This window comes from Quercus suber, unplaced genomic scaffold (assembly GCF_002906115.3).
Source record: "Quercus suber isolate HL8 unplaced genomic scaffold, Cork oak 2.0 scaffold_883, whole genome shotgun sequence".
Taxonomy (NCBI): Eukaryota; Viridiplantae; Streptophyta; class Magnoliopsida; order Fagales; family Fagaceae; genus Quercus; species Quercus suber.
Window position 1 is genome coordinate 61,269 of NW_027070310.1, and position 16,760 is coordinate 78,028.

General features: G+C 36.7%; 1 protein-coding gene across 1 annotated transcript; it reads left to right on the top strand.

The window, feature by feature from the left end:
* Positions 1-6,644: 6,644 nt before the first annotated feature.
* LOC112000286 (F-box/kelch-repeat protein At3g23880-like) lies at positions 6,645-9,515 on the top strand. Its single transcript, XM_024032385.2, has 2 exons — positions 6,645-8,363; positions 9,312-9,515. The coding sequence occupies exon 1, from the start codon at positions 6,751-6,753 to the stop codon at positions 8,059-8,061; it is 1,311 nt and encodes a 436-aa protein (XP_023888153.2). The 5' UTR covers positions 6,645-6,750; the 3' UTR covers positions 8,062-8,363; positions 9,312-9,515.
* The last annotated feature ends 7,245 nt before the right edge of the window (positions 9,516-16,760 follow it).

Below are 16,760 nucleotides of genomic sequence, written 5' to 3' on the forward strand. Positions count from 1 at the left end.
AAATTTTCAACCCCATTAATATATCTAGTAGAATGATGCATCCAAAATTTATCAACTGACAAGTCTGACATTTTATTTACTCCCTATAAAGCATCATATTATATAGCTAACAACAATAATGGTTGCTAACACATGTATAATTATGCACTCTTAAAAATAACTAGCACAATTAACATTAGGTCTTGTAAACTAGAAATATCAAGGATTCGCATATCTGGCCACAAAATAGAAATATCAACACAACCAAAAGCAAATCTCAAGCCAGACAATTGAGATTGGACAAATATGTTGTCAACATTGTCATCCTAATTAACTTTTTCAAGTAATCTATAGATTTTCAGCTCACTACAAGCCTTACACATTTAAAACTCACATCAGAGAACTCTACAAAATTTCTGCATTTAACATTCCTTATAGTGATAGCATGGGATATAAAATATCTATATAAATATGTGGAGATAAATTTTGGTAAAACCACCATTGGATTACATCTTGTTTGGGCTACATGTTTTATGTTAATTTAAAATTTCCAAGATTCCTTGAATTTCATACAAAAAGTTGCTAGTCTCACATCAAGGAATTTAGAATTTTGAACATAATGTTGTAACAATGTAAAGAAAAGAGAAATTATGAGAATGAAGAAAGCCTCGCCCTACATAATTAGCTAACATTACAATAACCCTATTTAGCTTGGCTGGAATGAAATTGAATTTCCACTAATGAAATCCTAGCGATAGAGTATAAACAATTAAAATGGTAACAACTAAAAGACCATAGCTTTGAAATTTGGAGTTAGAAGATTGCATAGCAAAGATCACTTGCTAAACATCTGTTTCAAAAACAATTTTGAATAAAAAACAATTTGGCTTTCTTGGCTTTGTATACCTTCTAACAAAAAAGTTCTTCACCGAGTTTACATCACTTAGTGTGTTATTACTTAAAAGATGACTTATAAAACACACATTATGAGAATTTCTACGTGGATTCCACACATTATGAGAAAGATGACTTATAAAACACCAAGACGATCTCATAAGATAATTGTTGATTTGAATGTAGAGTTTATGTTTTAACTTATAAGAAAATGACAAATTACAACTTACCCCCACCTATGATTTAAAATTTAACACTTTAACCGCCTGAAGTTAGCTCAGTTAGAATTCCATAACCCACAACAGGGATAAATATGTAATTTTACTTGACTTTTATGTCCCTCTCCATCAAAAACACAAAAATATAAAAATACAAGATCAAATAAGATAAAAAAGAATCTAACAAAATGCTTGCATCATAAGTTTTCAATTCATAGGTAGGCAACTTAAATTTTGGTCAAACATCAATAGGTAAAGTGTTAAATTTCAAATCACATGTAGGCAATTTAAATTTTGGTTAAATTACAAGTAACTTGTAATTTGCCTGGAAATAATATATATATACACACACACACACACACTAGCCACTGAGCACGCGCTCACACCCGTGCTCAGAGGCTCTTCTAATTTTTGAGTAAATTTTAATAATTTACATCCATTATAATTTGGGATTACTACATTTTCAAATCACAAAAAAGAAACCTAAGGGTATGATGAAAATCTGATGAGTATTATGTGTTTGTTGTTGAAGTGCAATTAACAAAAAATCTATTTCAATTAGAAATAACAATAGAGAGAAATGTAAAGGTGGGAAGAAAAACATTTTAAAAAAAAAAAAATTGGCAAAAATTTAAGAGTATTTAAATTACTAATTTTACATGTCTAACCCTATTGTTTAGATTTTAGTAGTGGATTAGTGGATGTGAAGTTATTTTGTAGTGGGTTGTTGAGAATTACAGGATTGTCCTCCAAATTTGTCCAAGTGTAGGGGTATTTTGGAACAAAAAAAATCGGTTTAAACGGGGAAAACTCCTTAAATAGTAGTATAAATATGTGAGGAAGTTTTATTATACACGTTTCTTTTTTATAAGTGTTGATGGTCATTTTGGAAGCCAAAAAAAAAAAGGGGAAGGAGGGAGCCCAGTAACACAGACCGAAAAGAAGTTGGCAAATAGATAGAAAAAAATCATTAAGCCCAAGCGGTAGGAATAATGGATTACAAGTCCATAAAATAAATAAATAGATCTTGAGGAAGCAAATGAGCTTAAAAGAGTCCGGAAAGAGAGAAATAACAAATAGCAAACCCATGGGCAGTGTATGATGTAGAAAAGTGAGAATGGACCGCGGTAGGCCTAAAGCAATGCAAGTACAGAGAGTAAGGGGTTGATGGCAGGCCCACAAACCCCAAAGATGAGTATGAGGTAATTGGGCCGGGAAAGCCCAATGAAGTTAGTAAAAACCCATAGAAACACAATGTTAGAAAAAATGCCGAAAAAGCCCAAGAAAAGCAAATGGGCCAAGAATGCCAAAGAGAAAACAAAAGGGACACAAGAACCCATAAGTAAGTGTAGGGGCCTTTTTTGCTATGTTGGGTCGGGCTGGCCCTTTGTGAATGTAGGCCCAAGTGTTCTGGATTGCAGGAGTCGAGACCGGGCCAACTGGAACTCAACTTGGCTGGTTTGTGCGCGAACTATGCCTCGTCTGCCAGGAGAGTACTTACTGCAGACTGAGCTGTTCCAGAGAAGAGCTTGCGGTAGGCAGATACAATTGACAAAACAAAATCATATATTCTGGAATGACCAAATAGTTCTTTTAACAAGAAATGACCAAACTACAATAACATTCAACAATCTTTGACAAATGAACAGTAAGGGCAAGTAGTAATGAAAATTTAATCCACAGTTTATGTAAATAAATTCAGTTTTGGCCCGCAGGAGTAAGGCCAAAGAGAAAGAACGCTCCTTCTCAACGCGATTAACCTCCGAGGAAAGGAAAACGGGATTCCTGCCGTGGAAGTTAATAGGTTTGAGAGAGGCGGGCTTGAATGGGGACTTCTCAAAATAACTGTAGAAGAGAGCAATGATTCGAGAGGGAGAGAAGGGAAGGGGCCTATCGGTGCATGCCACTCTCACTCGCTCCGTTTTTTCTCTCTTTCGCTCTTTCTTTCCTAGTCATTTCTTAGTGATTTTCCACTTTTATCGTTTTTAGTATTATCTTCCTCTGTTTTTCTAAGCAAGTTACAGAGTATTCCCTTTTTTAAGTTGCATAGTATTGCTCCCGTACCTCCTGACCCTCTTTTTTTTTTTACACATGGCAGAGGCGCCCTTTTATAGAGCCTGCCGAGGTCGATTCTTTACTATTCTACCCTATAACCGTTTTTCGTCTGGTCTGGGCGCACTCGCAGACCCTTACTGCTGTCTGCGAGCCCCTCTGCCACAGACACAGACAACGATTTGTCTATTAGTGCGCCGCGGCACCTTGTCCTGCCGCGGTGATGTTTCTCTCTCTTATCCCTCATGGCATGCACCCATTAGTCCCCACTCAGCCTTGCCTCTTTTGGATGATATGCCATCCCAGCAGGACGTACTCCCCAAAAGAGTCTAAGTAGGGACCTCAAAACAGGTCTTCTCCTCTCCCTACCTCCAAACCATGCCCTCTTACCTCTGACCCATGACCTTACCATGCCCTGTATTGGCTGGGTACAGGCTGGTGGTGTCTGGGCCTTGCGCGTGGTTTACGTCTGAAGGCTGACTGCTGTTCATGCATCTGTCGTGGGCTGGAGACATTGCTTGCATTTGCCTGCTGTCCGCTTCTGGCTTCCCGCAAGTTGCTGCTCTGATTTCCTATCCCTATAAGGCCTGGGCTTTGTCGTGTACTGGGCCTTGTGTTCCTTTTCAACCCAATTCTTTTCCCACCGTGTTGTTTGGCCTTTCCTGCCGTGGCAATTTGTTCCTGCTAGGCCTCTTTTCAGGCATGTCGTTCCTTTCTTTCCCCCAGTGGCTTAATATGGCCACTGGTGTCCTTACTCGTGGGCTCCAGCATCCCTCTCTTTTCACTTGGGCTTATCCGGCCCTTTTACTTCTTTTGGACTCCCTTGGTCCATTTACTAATTTTATATCCCATGGGCATTTACTAACTCAATTGGGCTTCCTCGGCCCAATTTCCTCGTTCTCATCCTTGGGGTTCATGGGCTTGCCATTATCCCCTACTTTCTTTGTTTACATTGCTTTGGGCCTGCTGCGGCCCATTCTTACTTTTTCATAACATACGTTGCCCATGAGTGTCTTTACTTACTTTCCGGGCCCATTGGGCCCACTTGCTTCCTCAAGACCCATTTATTCATGTTATGGGCCTGTGTCCTACCTTTCCTACCGCTTGGGCCTAACAGTCTTATTTCATGCTTGCCACCTTTATTGCCTGTTTTGCTAGGTTGGGCTGGCTTTACAGAAATGACCCTCAACAGTAAGAAAATCCATGACCATGTTAAGCCACTGGAGAAAGAATAAACAGCAGGCCTGAAGAGGCCTAGCAGGATCAAGTCATTACAATAGAAATGACAAAGTGATATGGCAAGATATGATGGCAATCAAGGAATAGGCTGAAAGAAATATAAAGTCCAGTATCAAATAAAGCCCAGCCCCTAAGGGAAGAGGGAAATCGTAAAACAACCCACATAAAAGGTCAAAGAAAGGCGGTAGACTGTGCAGGCAAGCCTCCAGACCGCGGCAAATGCATGAGCGGCAGGCAGATTTTGGACATACATGAAAAGAAAGCACGCGCAAGGTTCAGGCACCACCAGCCTGTACCCAGCCAATATAGGACATGGTAGGGTCATGGGTCAGAGGTAAGAATGCATGGTTTAGCAGTGGGGAGAGGGGAAAAAACCTATTCTGTGATTCCTGCCCAAGCTCTTTTGGGAGGTACATCCTGTTGAGATAACATACCACCTAAAAAAAGCAAGTTTGAGTAGAAACCGCTAGGTGCATGTCATGAGAAATAGAGAGAGAGAAATCACCCACACCGTGGCAGGATAGGGTGCCACGACAGACTAATAAATAAAACAGCTCTCTTTTGTCTGGAAATAGGGAGTGGCACATAGAAAAACCAGTGGTGGTCGGCAAATACACCCAAACTAGACAAAAGTGGTTAAGGGCTAAAATAGTAAAATCTGGTCACGGCAGACACTATATAAGGAGACCCTTGCCATGCCCAGAAAAAGGGGCAAGAATTAGAGGAGAGGAATCACAAAATAGAAAAGTAAAAACAAAAGAAAGAAAAGATAAGAGGAAAACTAAAAAGAAAAACAAAGAAAGAATAAAGGAAAAAAGAGAGAGAGAGTTAGTCCAGCGAGCATGCACCAGTAGGTCGATTTCTCTCTCTCCTTCTCAAAATCCTGCTCTTTGTTAAAAAGTAAAAGAATTCCTTTGGGCACCAACCATTCAGGTCCGTTTCCCTTAAAGCAATTAATTTCCACTAGGAGATCAACTGCGTTGAAAGGAGGCGTTCTTCCTTCTTTGGTTCTGCTCCTGTGGACCAAACTTGATTTGATTTCTTTCTCTTTTGATTAACCCGCATTACCATCTGTTTCCTTTACTTTCTTTGTAAAAGTCATTGTTATTATTGTGATTATGTTTCGTGAATAGAGACTATTTGGTCTTTTTTTTTTTTTATTAAATAGTTAGAGTACTCTATTTTGTTGTTAATATTATATCTGCCTGCTATGACTCATCTGAAATAGTTCTGCCTACCATAAGCACATTCTTGGCAGACGAGGCATAGTTTGTGCACAAGCGGGCCCAAATTAAGTTGCAATTAGATCGGTCTCAACTCCCTTACTCAAAATACTTGGGTCTACTATCGCAGGAGGCGGCCTAGCCTAGCATAACAAACAAAAAAAAAAAAAAAAAGCCCCTACAATAAGAAATTCTATTCAGAAAATGTGGAGAAGGTAAATTCGTGGGGAGTTTTTTAAGCTATTGAGTAAAAGTAAGAATTTATATCAACATAAAAGTAAGAATGAGAACGTAGAAGTAAGAATTTATTAGAAGTAAAAAGGCATTTCAACGTAGAAGTAAGAATTTATTATTTTTGTCAATTTACTATTTTAACCCCATTTTTAAGTTCTAGGTAGGAGTATTTTTTACAGTAAAAAAAATAATAACTAACTTTCTTTTGTCAATTTATTATTTTAACTCAAATTTTAAATTATTAGTTAATTAATTTAGGAGTATTTTTAACAGTAAAAAAACAATAACTAACTTTCTTAATTAACTTAATATATACATCCACCTCAAAAAAAAAAAAAAAAAAACTTAATATATACATATCACTATATACAGATCACTGATAAAAGGGTGAGATGGGAAAATTCAAAGTGGAGATTTATAACTATCCGATTACCAATCTAGCATTATATTCGTATCTTTTTACTCTCCAGCCCTAAACTCTCTCTTCCCTTCCGTTGAAAGAAATGCAGGAAACGGGAGAACATCGTTCACTACCACCGTTTCTCCGACGGAGGAACACCGATGTCCCAATCGACATCACACTCAACATCCTCGCAAGGCTGCCGGTCAAACCAGTAATGAGATTCAGGTGCGTTTGCAAATCCTGGGACTCCTCAATCACCAACCCCAATTTCATCTCTACCCACCTTAACAACAACAAAATCATCATCATCAACAACAATATATACATCCTTCTCAAAAAAAAAAAAAAACTTAATATATACATATCACTATATACAGATCACTGATAAAAGGGTGAGATGGGAAAATTCAAAGTGGAGATTTATAACTATCCGATTACCAATCTAGCATTATATTCGTATCTTTTTACTCTCCAGCCCTAAACTCTCTCTTCCCTTCCGTTGAAAGAAATGCAGGAAACGGGAGAACATCGTTCACTACCACCGTTTCTCCGACGGAGGAACACCGATGTCCCAATCGACATCACACTCAACATCCTCGCAAGGCTGCCGGTCAAACCAGTAATGAGATTCAGGTGCGTTTGCAAATCCTGGGACTCCTCAATCACCAACCCCAATTTCATCTCTACCCACCTTAACAACAACAAAATCATCATCATCAACAACAACAAAAACATGAACAAAGGCGATGATGATGATCGTGGTTATCTCTTACACATGCCCAATGTTATTACAAGGACCATGTATTCGTCTTCTAGTTCTAGCAACCCAGTCTGTACTGTTGTTTGTGACCGCACTTTCAATAGGATTTCCGAGCACCCAATTCCCTCTGATCTTCTGATCAACTTCGCCGAAATAGTCGGTTCATTTAATGGTCTATTGTGTCTCGCTGAGTATGGAAATGGTGCTACTTATGAAGAAGTTATATACTTGTGGAACCCCAGTATTCGAAAATTCAAGAGGTTGCCTCGGACTTGGTTAAGCCAATATGATTGGGATGCCACTGGGTTTGCTTATCATTCGGAGAGAGATGACTACAAGGTTGTAAAGATTTATTCTCCCTCGTCGAACAGAATTAAAAGGCCTGAGGTTGAGGCTGAGGTTTATAGTTTGAGCTCGGATTCGTGGACCAGGGTTGGCATCTCATTGAGGCCCAATGTTGTGGTCTCCAAGGTCAAGGACTATTCGTCAGCCTCGTTTGTTAATGGGGCTTTGCATTGGTTGGTGTCTGTTAGTGAAGGTGAAGTGGAATTTCAAAATAGGAAAATGATTTTGTCATTTGATGTGGATGATGATAAATTTGGTGAGATTGCACTCCCTGGTGGACATGGACTGAAACGGCTACATTCGGAGCGCTACAAAGAAAATCTAGCGGTGTTTAAGGGGAAACTGGCCTTCATTACATTTGGAAATCGTGAATTTTTACACTTCAGAGATAGTATCGGGCATTGCCAATGCGTCGTTTGGGTGATGGAGGAATATGGTGTATTTGAATCTTGGAATAAACTTTTTTCTGTGCAGTTGGGAGAAGTTGAAAATTTCTTTGGTTGCACCAGGTTTGGTGAACTTCTAGTTCAAAAGGCTTTCAAGTTCAACTTTGGTGCTAGTGACGTACTGAGGTTGAATAATTGTGTGATTGTTTCACTTGACCCGGAAACTTTACATGAGAAGGATCTTGGTGTTCAACATCTTCCAAATATAGCTACTACTTTTGAGGAAAGCCTTGTTATACTTGATCGAGCAGATGGGCGGTCTGGATAGGAAGTGAAATCATTAGCTTTCATAGAATTTTGTTATGCAATCTTTAATAATAATGAGATCATTATCATGTTTTTACTTTTGGTTATGTGGTAGGCATGAAAGTATTGGTATGACACGGTGGGCTGGATTTTATAGATGAAGGATAATATCCCTTACTGCTTGTGGAATGGGGTATCAAATACAGGAGATTTGCTTTGAGTTTGAATGCTGTTTTGTGCAGATTTGTTTGGGGTTCAGCAGTTTACCATCTTTTATTGCAGAGAAACAGAACATTTATGGAGGTCTGATCAGCTCTGAAGAAGGTATTTTGTAATTAGTAAATTGAAAGTCAAGAATGGTGTGGTTGATAGAGGGAGGTTTAAGAACTTTGTTTTTAATAGAGCTTTACTTTGTGTTTTTTTTTTTTTACTCTGTTTTTGGATAACAGGTTCTTAGTTCTTAGTAATAGTATCTCTTTGAACTCCCTTACTCTGTGTTTGCTTATTCTGAGTTGGCAATTGTATGTTTGCGGCAATTTAAGCCTTGGGGCTTATGACTGTTGTGACAGATGACAGTCTGTTGTGTTCCTTGACAATCAAAGCACAAAAATTTTTGGTTGGTAGTGCCTTTAAACCAAACGATTTTGTGCTAGTGCATGTCACCTCCTATTAGTCAATGTTTTGTCAGGTCCTTTTATTTTAATTTTTAATGTTATTTTTTTATTGATTTGGGGCCGCTGATAAATTTTCAGTTAGAAGATTAGTTTTGAAACAACTGACATTTTCCTGTGTCTAGTAGTGTTCTTCACCTAGGTTAGTTAGTGTACGCCTGACATTCCAACAATGGTTTTTCTCATAATTAATCATTCCATCAAGAATATTAGTACTGCTCATTGGTGTTTTTTTTTGTTCTTTTGGTTTGATTGAAAGTTAAAAGTTCCTTTCCAAGAACAAGAGGTGTTTTAAAAAACATGCAATATACATTAAGATATATGAACTAGCAACATTTTTGAGACTACAGAGGTCAATCAATCTTATAAACAAAGCCATCGGGATTAGAAATAGAAGTTAGTGTTTATGCAAACAATAACTACTACTAGTTAATCCCAACTAGTAGTCTTATAACATGAAGGGGTGGATTTTATTCATGATGGATAAAATCCCTTACTGCTTCTGGAATGGGGTATCAAATACAGGAGATTTGCTTGGAGTTTGAATGCTGTTTTGTGCAGATTTGATTGAGGTTCTGCAGTTTACCATCTTTTATTGCAGAGAGATGGAACATATATGGAGGTATGTTTAGCTCTGAAGAAGGTATTGTGCAGTCTATCAAATGGGAAGTCAAGATTCAAGACCCGTGTGGTTGCTAGAAGGAGGTTTAAAAACTTTTTTTTTAATAGAGCTTTATGTTGTGTTTTCTTGATAATGTTTGTGGATTACAGGTTCTTAATTCTTAGTTCTGTTTGAACTCCCTTACTCTGTATTTGTTTATTCTGTGTTGGTAACTGTAAGTTTGCAGCAATTTGCTAAGCCTTTGGGCTTAGGACTCTTTTAACAGATGGTGGTCTGCTGTGTTCCTTGCCAATCAAAGCATGAAAATCTGGTTAGTAGTGCCTTTAAACCAAACAATTTTGTGCCAGCGCATGCCACCTCCTATTAGTCATGTTTTGTCAGGTCCTTTTGTTTTAATTTTTGATAAATTGGAAGTTTTACCTATCAAAAAAAAAAAAATATATATATATATATATAGGGAAGTTTTTTATTTTTTATTAATTTGGGCCTCTGATAATTTTGCAGTTACTATAGTTGGATTAGGTTTGAAACAACTGACATTGTCACCTGTGTCTAGAAGTGGTCTTCACCTAGGTTAGTGCACGCCTGACATTCCAACAATGTTTTTTCTCATATTTAATCACTCCATCAAGAATATTAGTACTGCTAATTGGTGTTTTTTTTGTTCTTTTTGCTGCCATTGAATTAGAGTTAACTTAGATCAAATATCAATCTATCCTCTAGAAATTTCATACTTCAATCATAAGAGACAGAAATTTTCTTCCAACATAGAATTCTCTAACCCAGTCTTCATCCACTTATTTCACGTCAAGTATAAATTTTACAACTGCGATGTAATGAGAACGATAGAGGTGGTTGTTTGGAATGATTTATGGTCAACCAAAGCACAAAATGTATAATAAACCTGCTCACATAGTCATGATAAGTCAAGCTTTTCCATAAGATAATAAATTCATTTTTTTTTTTTTTTTTTTTTTTTTTTACATTTCAATGTTTTTTGTAGCCCCTAGACAATGTGGTAGGTTACTCTAATTGATGGTTTTTAAGTTTTAGCAACATCAATAAATTGAAATTTCGTATATTCCAATTCCAAGTAGTGGCCTTTGTTTCTGCTTTTAAAAGCTGTAGTTTAAGAATTTTTCTGTTTATTTAATTTGGATACTCTTCTGTCTTGTTAATTGTTGTTACCCCTCTTATCCAAATTACATTATCCACAATAGCCTGCCTTTTGGAACCAAAATTTTCTCCACTACTAACCTGTCGTCATTGGCCCAACCAGGAATCAATTTCATTGCATTACTAGATTTTATACACTTTTATATTTATAATTCCTAAGATATGATAATTTGGAGATGTGATAAGGCATGTATGAACTTTTAAGTCTGGTTTGCTGTGTGTGTGTGTGTGCGTGATGAATTGAAGCCCATTTCCCTTGTCATTATAAACTCTCAAATTGTAGCTTTTTCCTGATAGGTAAGTAGAGCAATTTTATTAATAAGGAGAAAAAAAAAAAAAAAAAAAGGAACTTTTGAGTTCATGATGATGAACACAAACAGGAATTACAAAAATATCAAATTGTAGGTCTAAGAGAAGCTAGGAACTCAAACATGGGTGAACAGTTAGATGGACCCCCAAAACCTTGACAAATCAAAAACAGTGTGTTGAAGCACAAATTTTAATTGATCCAAAGAGGATTTTTCTATACCGTCAAACAAACTACGATTTCTTTTCTTCCAAATAATTCACATAAAAAAATTTGGTACCAAGTTCCAGATATCTTAGCCATGCTTCCCGAACCAATTTCTCCAACAAAACAATAAACTCGCAACAGAACCTGACATGACCTAATGAATCCCAAATATCTGAAATACATGCCCCCACAAAGCATGTGATAGCATGGGCAATATCACAGTGAAGTAATATGATTCATTAACTCCCCATTACTTCAACACACACAGCACCAATTCACTAATGGCAATCCCCTCCTCATAAGATTATCCAAAACACAAGGATCTGACCTAACGCTGCAGTCCACATAAAGAACACAACCTAGGAACCTTAATGGTCCAAATACCCTTCCATGGAAATGAGGAAGGGAACACCATTTCTTTTTTCATTGTGCCATCACTTCTAGTTTCTAGGCTATGGAGAACTGATATTTGCTTTTGACATAGTTTTTCTAATTTATTGATTCCATCAAAAGTTGTGAGTGTTGTCCATTTACATCTGATCAATTATCTAGTCTTTAGTTGTCATAAATTTTGTGCTACCAAAAGAGATTTATTGTAGAAGAGAAGTCAGGCCCCTAGACTTTTTAGTTTTTATGATGAGAATTAGTATTACTAAGAACACTAGAGCTTATGCTTATTCCCCAATCCAAAACTCAATCTTGCATCATGAGAACGATGGTATCATAAGGACTTCGAATAATACAGATCAGTTATTCTCCATGCTTGCATGGACTTAAAACATGCACAAAATGTTACTTTCCATGATTGAGGCTTGGAAAACCACGTTAAAGTGAAAGAGAAAATTTGTAAAGGATTCTAATTTTACCAAAACAAGCTCATAGTATCCAACAAAGACACACCATGACAATGTGCAGACAATTCTACAATAGAAAAACAATTTATTATTTATTATTGTATGATAGAATTTAACTTATGATATCTGCACTATGATTATTGTTGTTTATTATCAAGTTAAGTCATCAATTAGTTTTTGGTGTAGGCCGGATTCAAACCCCAATCTCTTATTAGAGAATCAGAGATCAACAATAAAAAGGGATCCAATTAGGTATTAGTTAGTGAGGGTTCTCCATGAGGAGCCAAAGCAATACCTCCTATCTGGTAAGTTTGCTTCACAACATGGTGTCTTTTATTTATGAGTTTGGCTTGGCTTGGGAGTGTCTAGTGTACTAAACCCAATAAGATGCTGCCATGTGGCAATTGTCAGCATCCTATCAAGTCCAATGCCTAGGAATTATTGGACCCAAGCCTCTCCCATTTTTTATAACCCCATTTCCCATCAAAGACACAATAACTTATTGGAAAAAATTTAAGAAGGTACTTGGTCCATTTGTTTCTCCCAGATCCAACACCAGGTGATACCAAAAAAAGAAAAGAAAAGGTGAATGATGAGAAGATAGATAAGATCAAAGGATAGATACTCTAATGGATTCCACGAATGGATATAAGAGCAAAGCCCGTCACACAAAGGAAACTCATCCAAGGGATAAGAGAAGGTAGAATCCACTCTTAAATGTTGTTTGACCCCTTGGAGAAAGGAGCCATTAAGCTTTAAGATGACACCTAATTTTATGGTAAAATTTGTTCAGATAAGGGCCTCAATTGCAGGCTTACAAATCACATTAGGCTGGGTTTGGGGATTCTTTAGAAGGCAGTCACTGTGTGTCACCATACGTGAAATTTTGGAGATTGGAATAGTTCCCTCAATGTTAGAAAGAAAACTCCAATTACTAATAGAGTGGGCTAAAGAGATGCTCTTTCTAACCACATGTAAAGCTTGCTAATAATCACATGAACCTAATGCTAATGAACTATGGACTAATAAACCGAACGCCAAGTTCTAACTTCGTCCCTAAGTTGAAATACAGTGTATTTCCCTCTATCCATGATTCCATGTAATTGTTACATGTTATCCTTGTAATCTGTGGTCTAATGTAAATGATACACTTTGTACAATATAATTTATCATTTGATGTGTTATAAGCACATTAAATTACTAACATAGTTTACTCTTAATAAAATTTCATTACCAGAGTTTTAACTTAAGGTTAAATATCAAAATTTGCAAGAAACTTCATTTAATTTAATAATACTAATATATTATTATTATTATTGTTATTATTATTATTATTATTATTTTGTTTTAACAAAATAATAGATAATATGTGAGGGAAAAAAATTATTATAGGTATTATAAATTTATAAGTACAGTCATGTGTGTCTCTACTCTCTACTCCTTAGCTGACCCTAAAACTCTCTCTTCTCTTCTTCTGTTCAGTGCTATCCTCTCCTCCGTTGAAACATGTCGCAAACACAACCAAAACCAACCAACAATCATCTCCCGAACGATGTTGCACTCAACTTCTTGTCAAGGCTACCAGTCAAATCAGTCATAAGATTCAGGTGCGTTCACAGATCTTGGGACTCTTCAATCACTCGGGGCTAGCCCTCGGCCTAGGCCACTTAGGCCATTGCCTAGGACCCCCTTACTAGAAAAAAGGCTCCAAACTTGGGGGATAAAAATTAGTTTTTTAATTCTTTTAATTTTTTTGGGATATATTAAAAAAAATTTAGTTTATATTTTTTTTTTACTAAGCCCAAAGAATTAAGTAATGCTAGAGATAAAGATAAGAAAAATTTAAATAAATAGGTCTTACAAATAGACATTTTACTAATCACAACTATCCAACTATTCAATTCCCTCTCACCTTTGCTTATACCTTGCTGAAATAGTCAATTTATGCAATGGCCTATTGTGTGTCGCAGACTTTGGAACTATTGCCAATATGGCTGAAGTTATATATTTGTGGAACCCCGTACTATGAAATTTAAGAGGTTGCCTGATACTTGCATAAAAAAATATAAATGGCAGGCTACCAGATTTACTTATCAGTCCGAGACCAATGACTACAAGGTTGTAAAAATCTATTTGTTTTCGTCTTCTGGATGCTACAATGAAGAACCTCAGCTTGTGGCTGAAGTATACACATTAAGCTTGGGCTCATGGAGAAGGGTTGAAGTCTTATTAAGACCCAAGGTTGAGGTCAGTTGTTTCACGGCTAATTCGACTGCCACATTTGTTAGTGGGGCTTTGCATTGGTTAGGAGAATTTCTTGAATTTAATGAAGACAATGATGATGATGAAACAAAGATTTTGTCATTTGATGTGAAAGCTCGTATTTGTGCTAAAACTCAAGAACTTGTTCAAACCCCCAAATAAAAATTACGGCTAAATTGTTTTTACTCTAACTTAAGCTAAGTGTGGAACTAGAGTAAATAAGGGCAATGAACTGATAAAGCTACCCTAAGCCATATTCATTTATCATCAACAATAAAATGAAAGCTTAAAGAGTAAGAAAAGAGATACAAACACAACATAACACTGAGATGTGTTATCGAAGAGCAAACCGAAGAATTTGGTGATAAACCTCTTCGCGACCCTCTAAGTCAAAATCGATTTACTAAAGAATAAAGTTGGAGTACACAAATAATAAATGACCTTCCAAACCTAGTCTACCCCATTTACTTGAGCCCTTCAAACTCCTGCTACCAATGGACTTCTCATAGTCTTGTCTTCTCTAACTTTTCGGATCCTGAAATTCAGCCCGATTGCATCCGCCAATAAATTGCTCCTTCCAATGCTTTCCAACAACACCAAAATCTCACTTGACACTCAGAATGAGTATGGTAAATGTTTGGGCTAACAACCTCTCAATGATCTAGAGATGGAGAGGTAAGAGTTGAGGAAAACTACAAGGAAATGTATAGATGATTGTGGGTATGACAATCTCTAATTCTCAAGTGTATTTGCTAGGATTTTCTCTCTGAAAAACACTTCTTACAATTCGTGCGTAATGAAGGTATTTATAGTGTGGGTAAAGAATTTGGTAAAGCATCACAACTTTTTGCCAAATAGAAACTTTTGCGGGTACTTTGCGGGTTGGCCCTTCTCACGAAAATACTCGCGAAATTGATAGCCTAGCACGACTCTTCATCTTCCAGTCATGTGCTTCATGTTTGTCCTTTTCACAAGTTGCTTCTTGCGAGCTAGTCGCGAAATCCACTTATTCATCATTTGAAGCTTGATTCTTCACCGATCTCTTATACTTATCTCTTACAAATAAACTCAACATACGTACAGGAAAAATGATTTAAAAAATTACAATCAAATTTGGCACGAAATTAAAGCCAACATAATATAGTTGGAAATCACAACTTTACATGTTGTAAACATTTAGAAATTCGTAGAGATAGCACTCCCTGGTAAACGTACAATGAATCACAAAAAGGTAGCAGTGTTCAAGGGGAAGCTGGCCTACATTATATTAGGAAAGCCCATAAACTACCACGTTGACTATATCAAGCCAAGCTCCATTTGGGTGATGGGAAAGTATGATGTACATGAATCATGGAATAAAATTTTGTCATTACGGATGGGAGATGTTGTAGACTGCTTTGGTTTCACTAGTCATGGTGAAATTCTAGTTCAAACAGAAGTCTAGGATCTAATTGATGACTGCATGATTGTTTCAATCAATCTCGAAACTTTACATGAGACAGATCTTGTTGTTCAACAAGTTCCAAATATAGTTACTACTTTCATGGAAAGTCTTGTGTTACTTGATGAAGGAACCGAGCTATCTGCTTAAGAGGTGAAATTATTAGTGACAATCATAGGATGTTATGTATGTGTGATATAAATGAGATCCTTATAATATTGTTTCCTATGGTGTCATTTTGTTTCTTTGTAGGCATAAAAGTTTTGGGTATGATGTAAATGTGTGAATTTTATTCATGATTTATATCAAAACATAAAGCTTGTGGCAGTTTCACGACAGAATATATCTATTAAACATTTACTTTTTAATGTTTGTCAACACCTTGACTGTTTTGGTGTTGGAATTGTTTCCTCCTCATGCGTTGGGGGCTAAATTATATGTTTAGAGGTAATAAGAAACAATGAGTATGTTCAGCTGCTAATGCATTGTGTTTCTATTTAATAATTTTGTGGTCATCTTCTGAAAATGATTAATAGCTTATCCTAGAGAACAAAGTTCATAACCCAAGACTTGGAGCCATGGAGCCAGCTAAGCCAAAACAACAGAACACAAGTGAAGAGTGAAAACTAACTTAACTATTAAGACAAGTTCACAAACTTCACTACACAACATCAACCAGGGCCAAGACCAGCCCTTACAAGTTACAAAGCTGATAAATTCATTTAGAATAGCCCAATTTGCACAGAGATTTGTGCTAAGGATGGAGTTGTCCACTTCACTGCTTCCCTCCATTCTTCACCTTAAGGATTTGCTCATGTGTCTTAACTTCATCAACATAGATTCTATTATTCCTTTGAATCCACAAATGGTAAATTGTTTCCCAACAAGACATTTGTGTGATAATTCATTAGACGTTTGCTAACCTGTAGAGCATGCAAGTGTAGAAGCAGGTCAAATGCTAAGTTGTTGAATATAATACTGATCCACTCGACCATGATCCAAGCAAGGTTACATTCTAGTAGGCTGGCAAGTCCTAGGGGCTATGACCATACGAGTAAGACACAATTTCCTATAGAATTGATGTTGAATATTAATTTAACAAAAGCATTTCAATACATATGGAAAGATTTAGTGATGAAGTGCAAGTTTTCAAGCATGCTTTGTTGAAAGCTTGGTACTTT

Coding starts and splice junctions, on each gene's coding strand:
- LOC112000286 (XM_024032385.2), top strand. CDS start 6,751: ATGCAGGAAACGGGAGAACATCGTTCACTACCACCGTTTCTCCGACGG.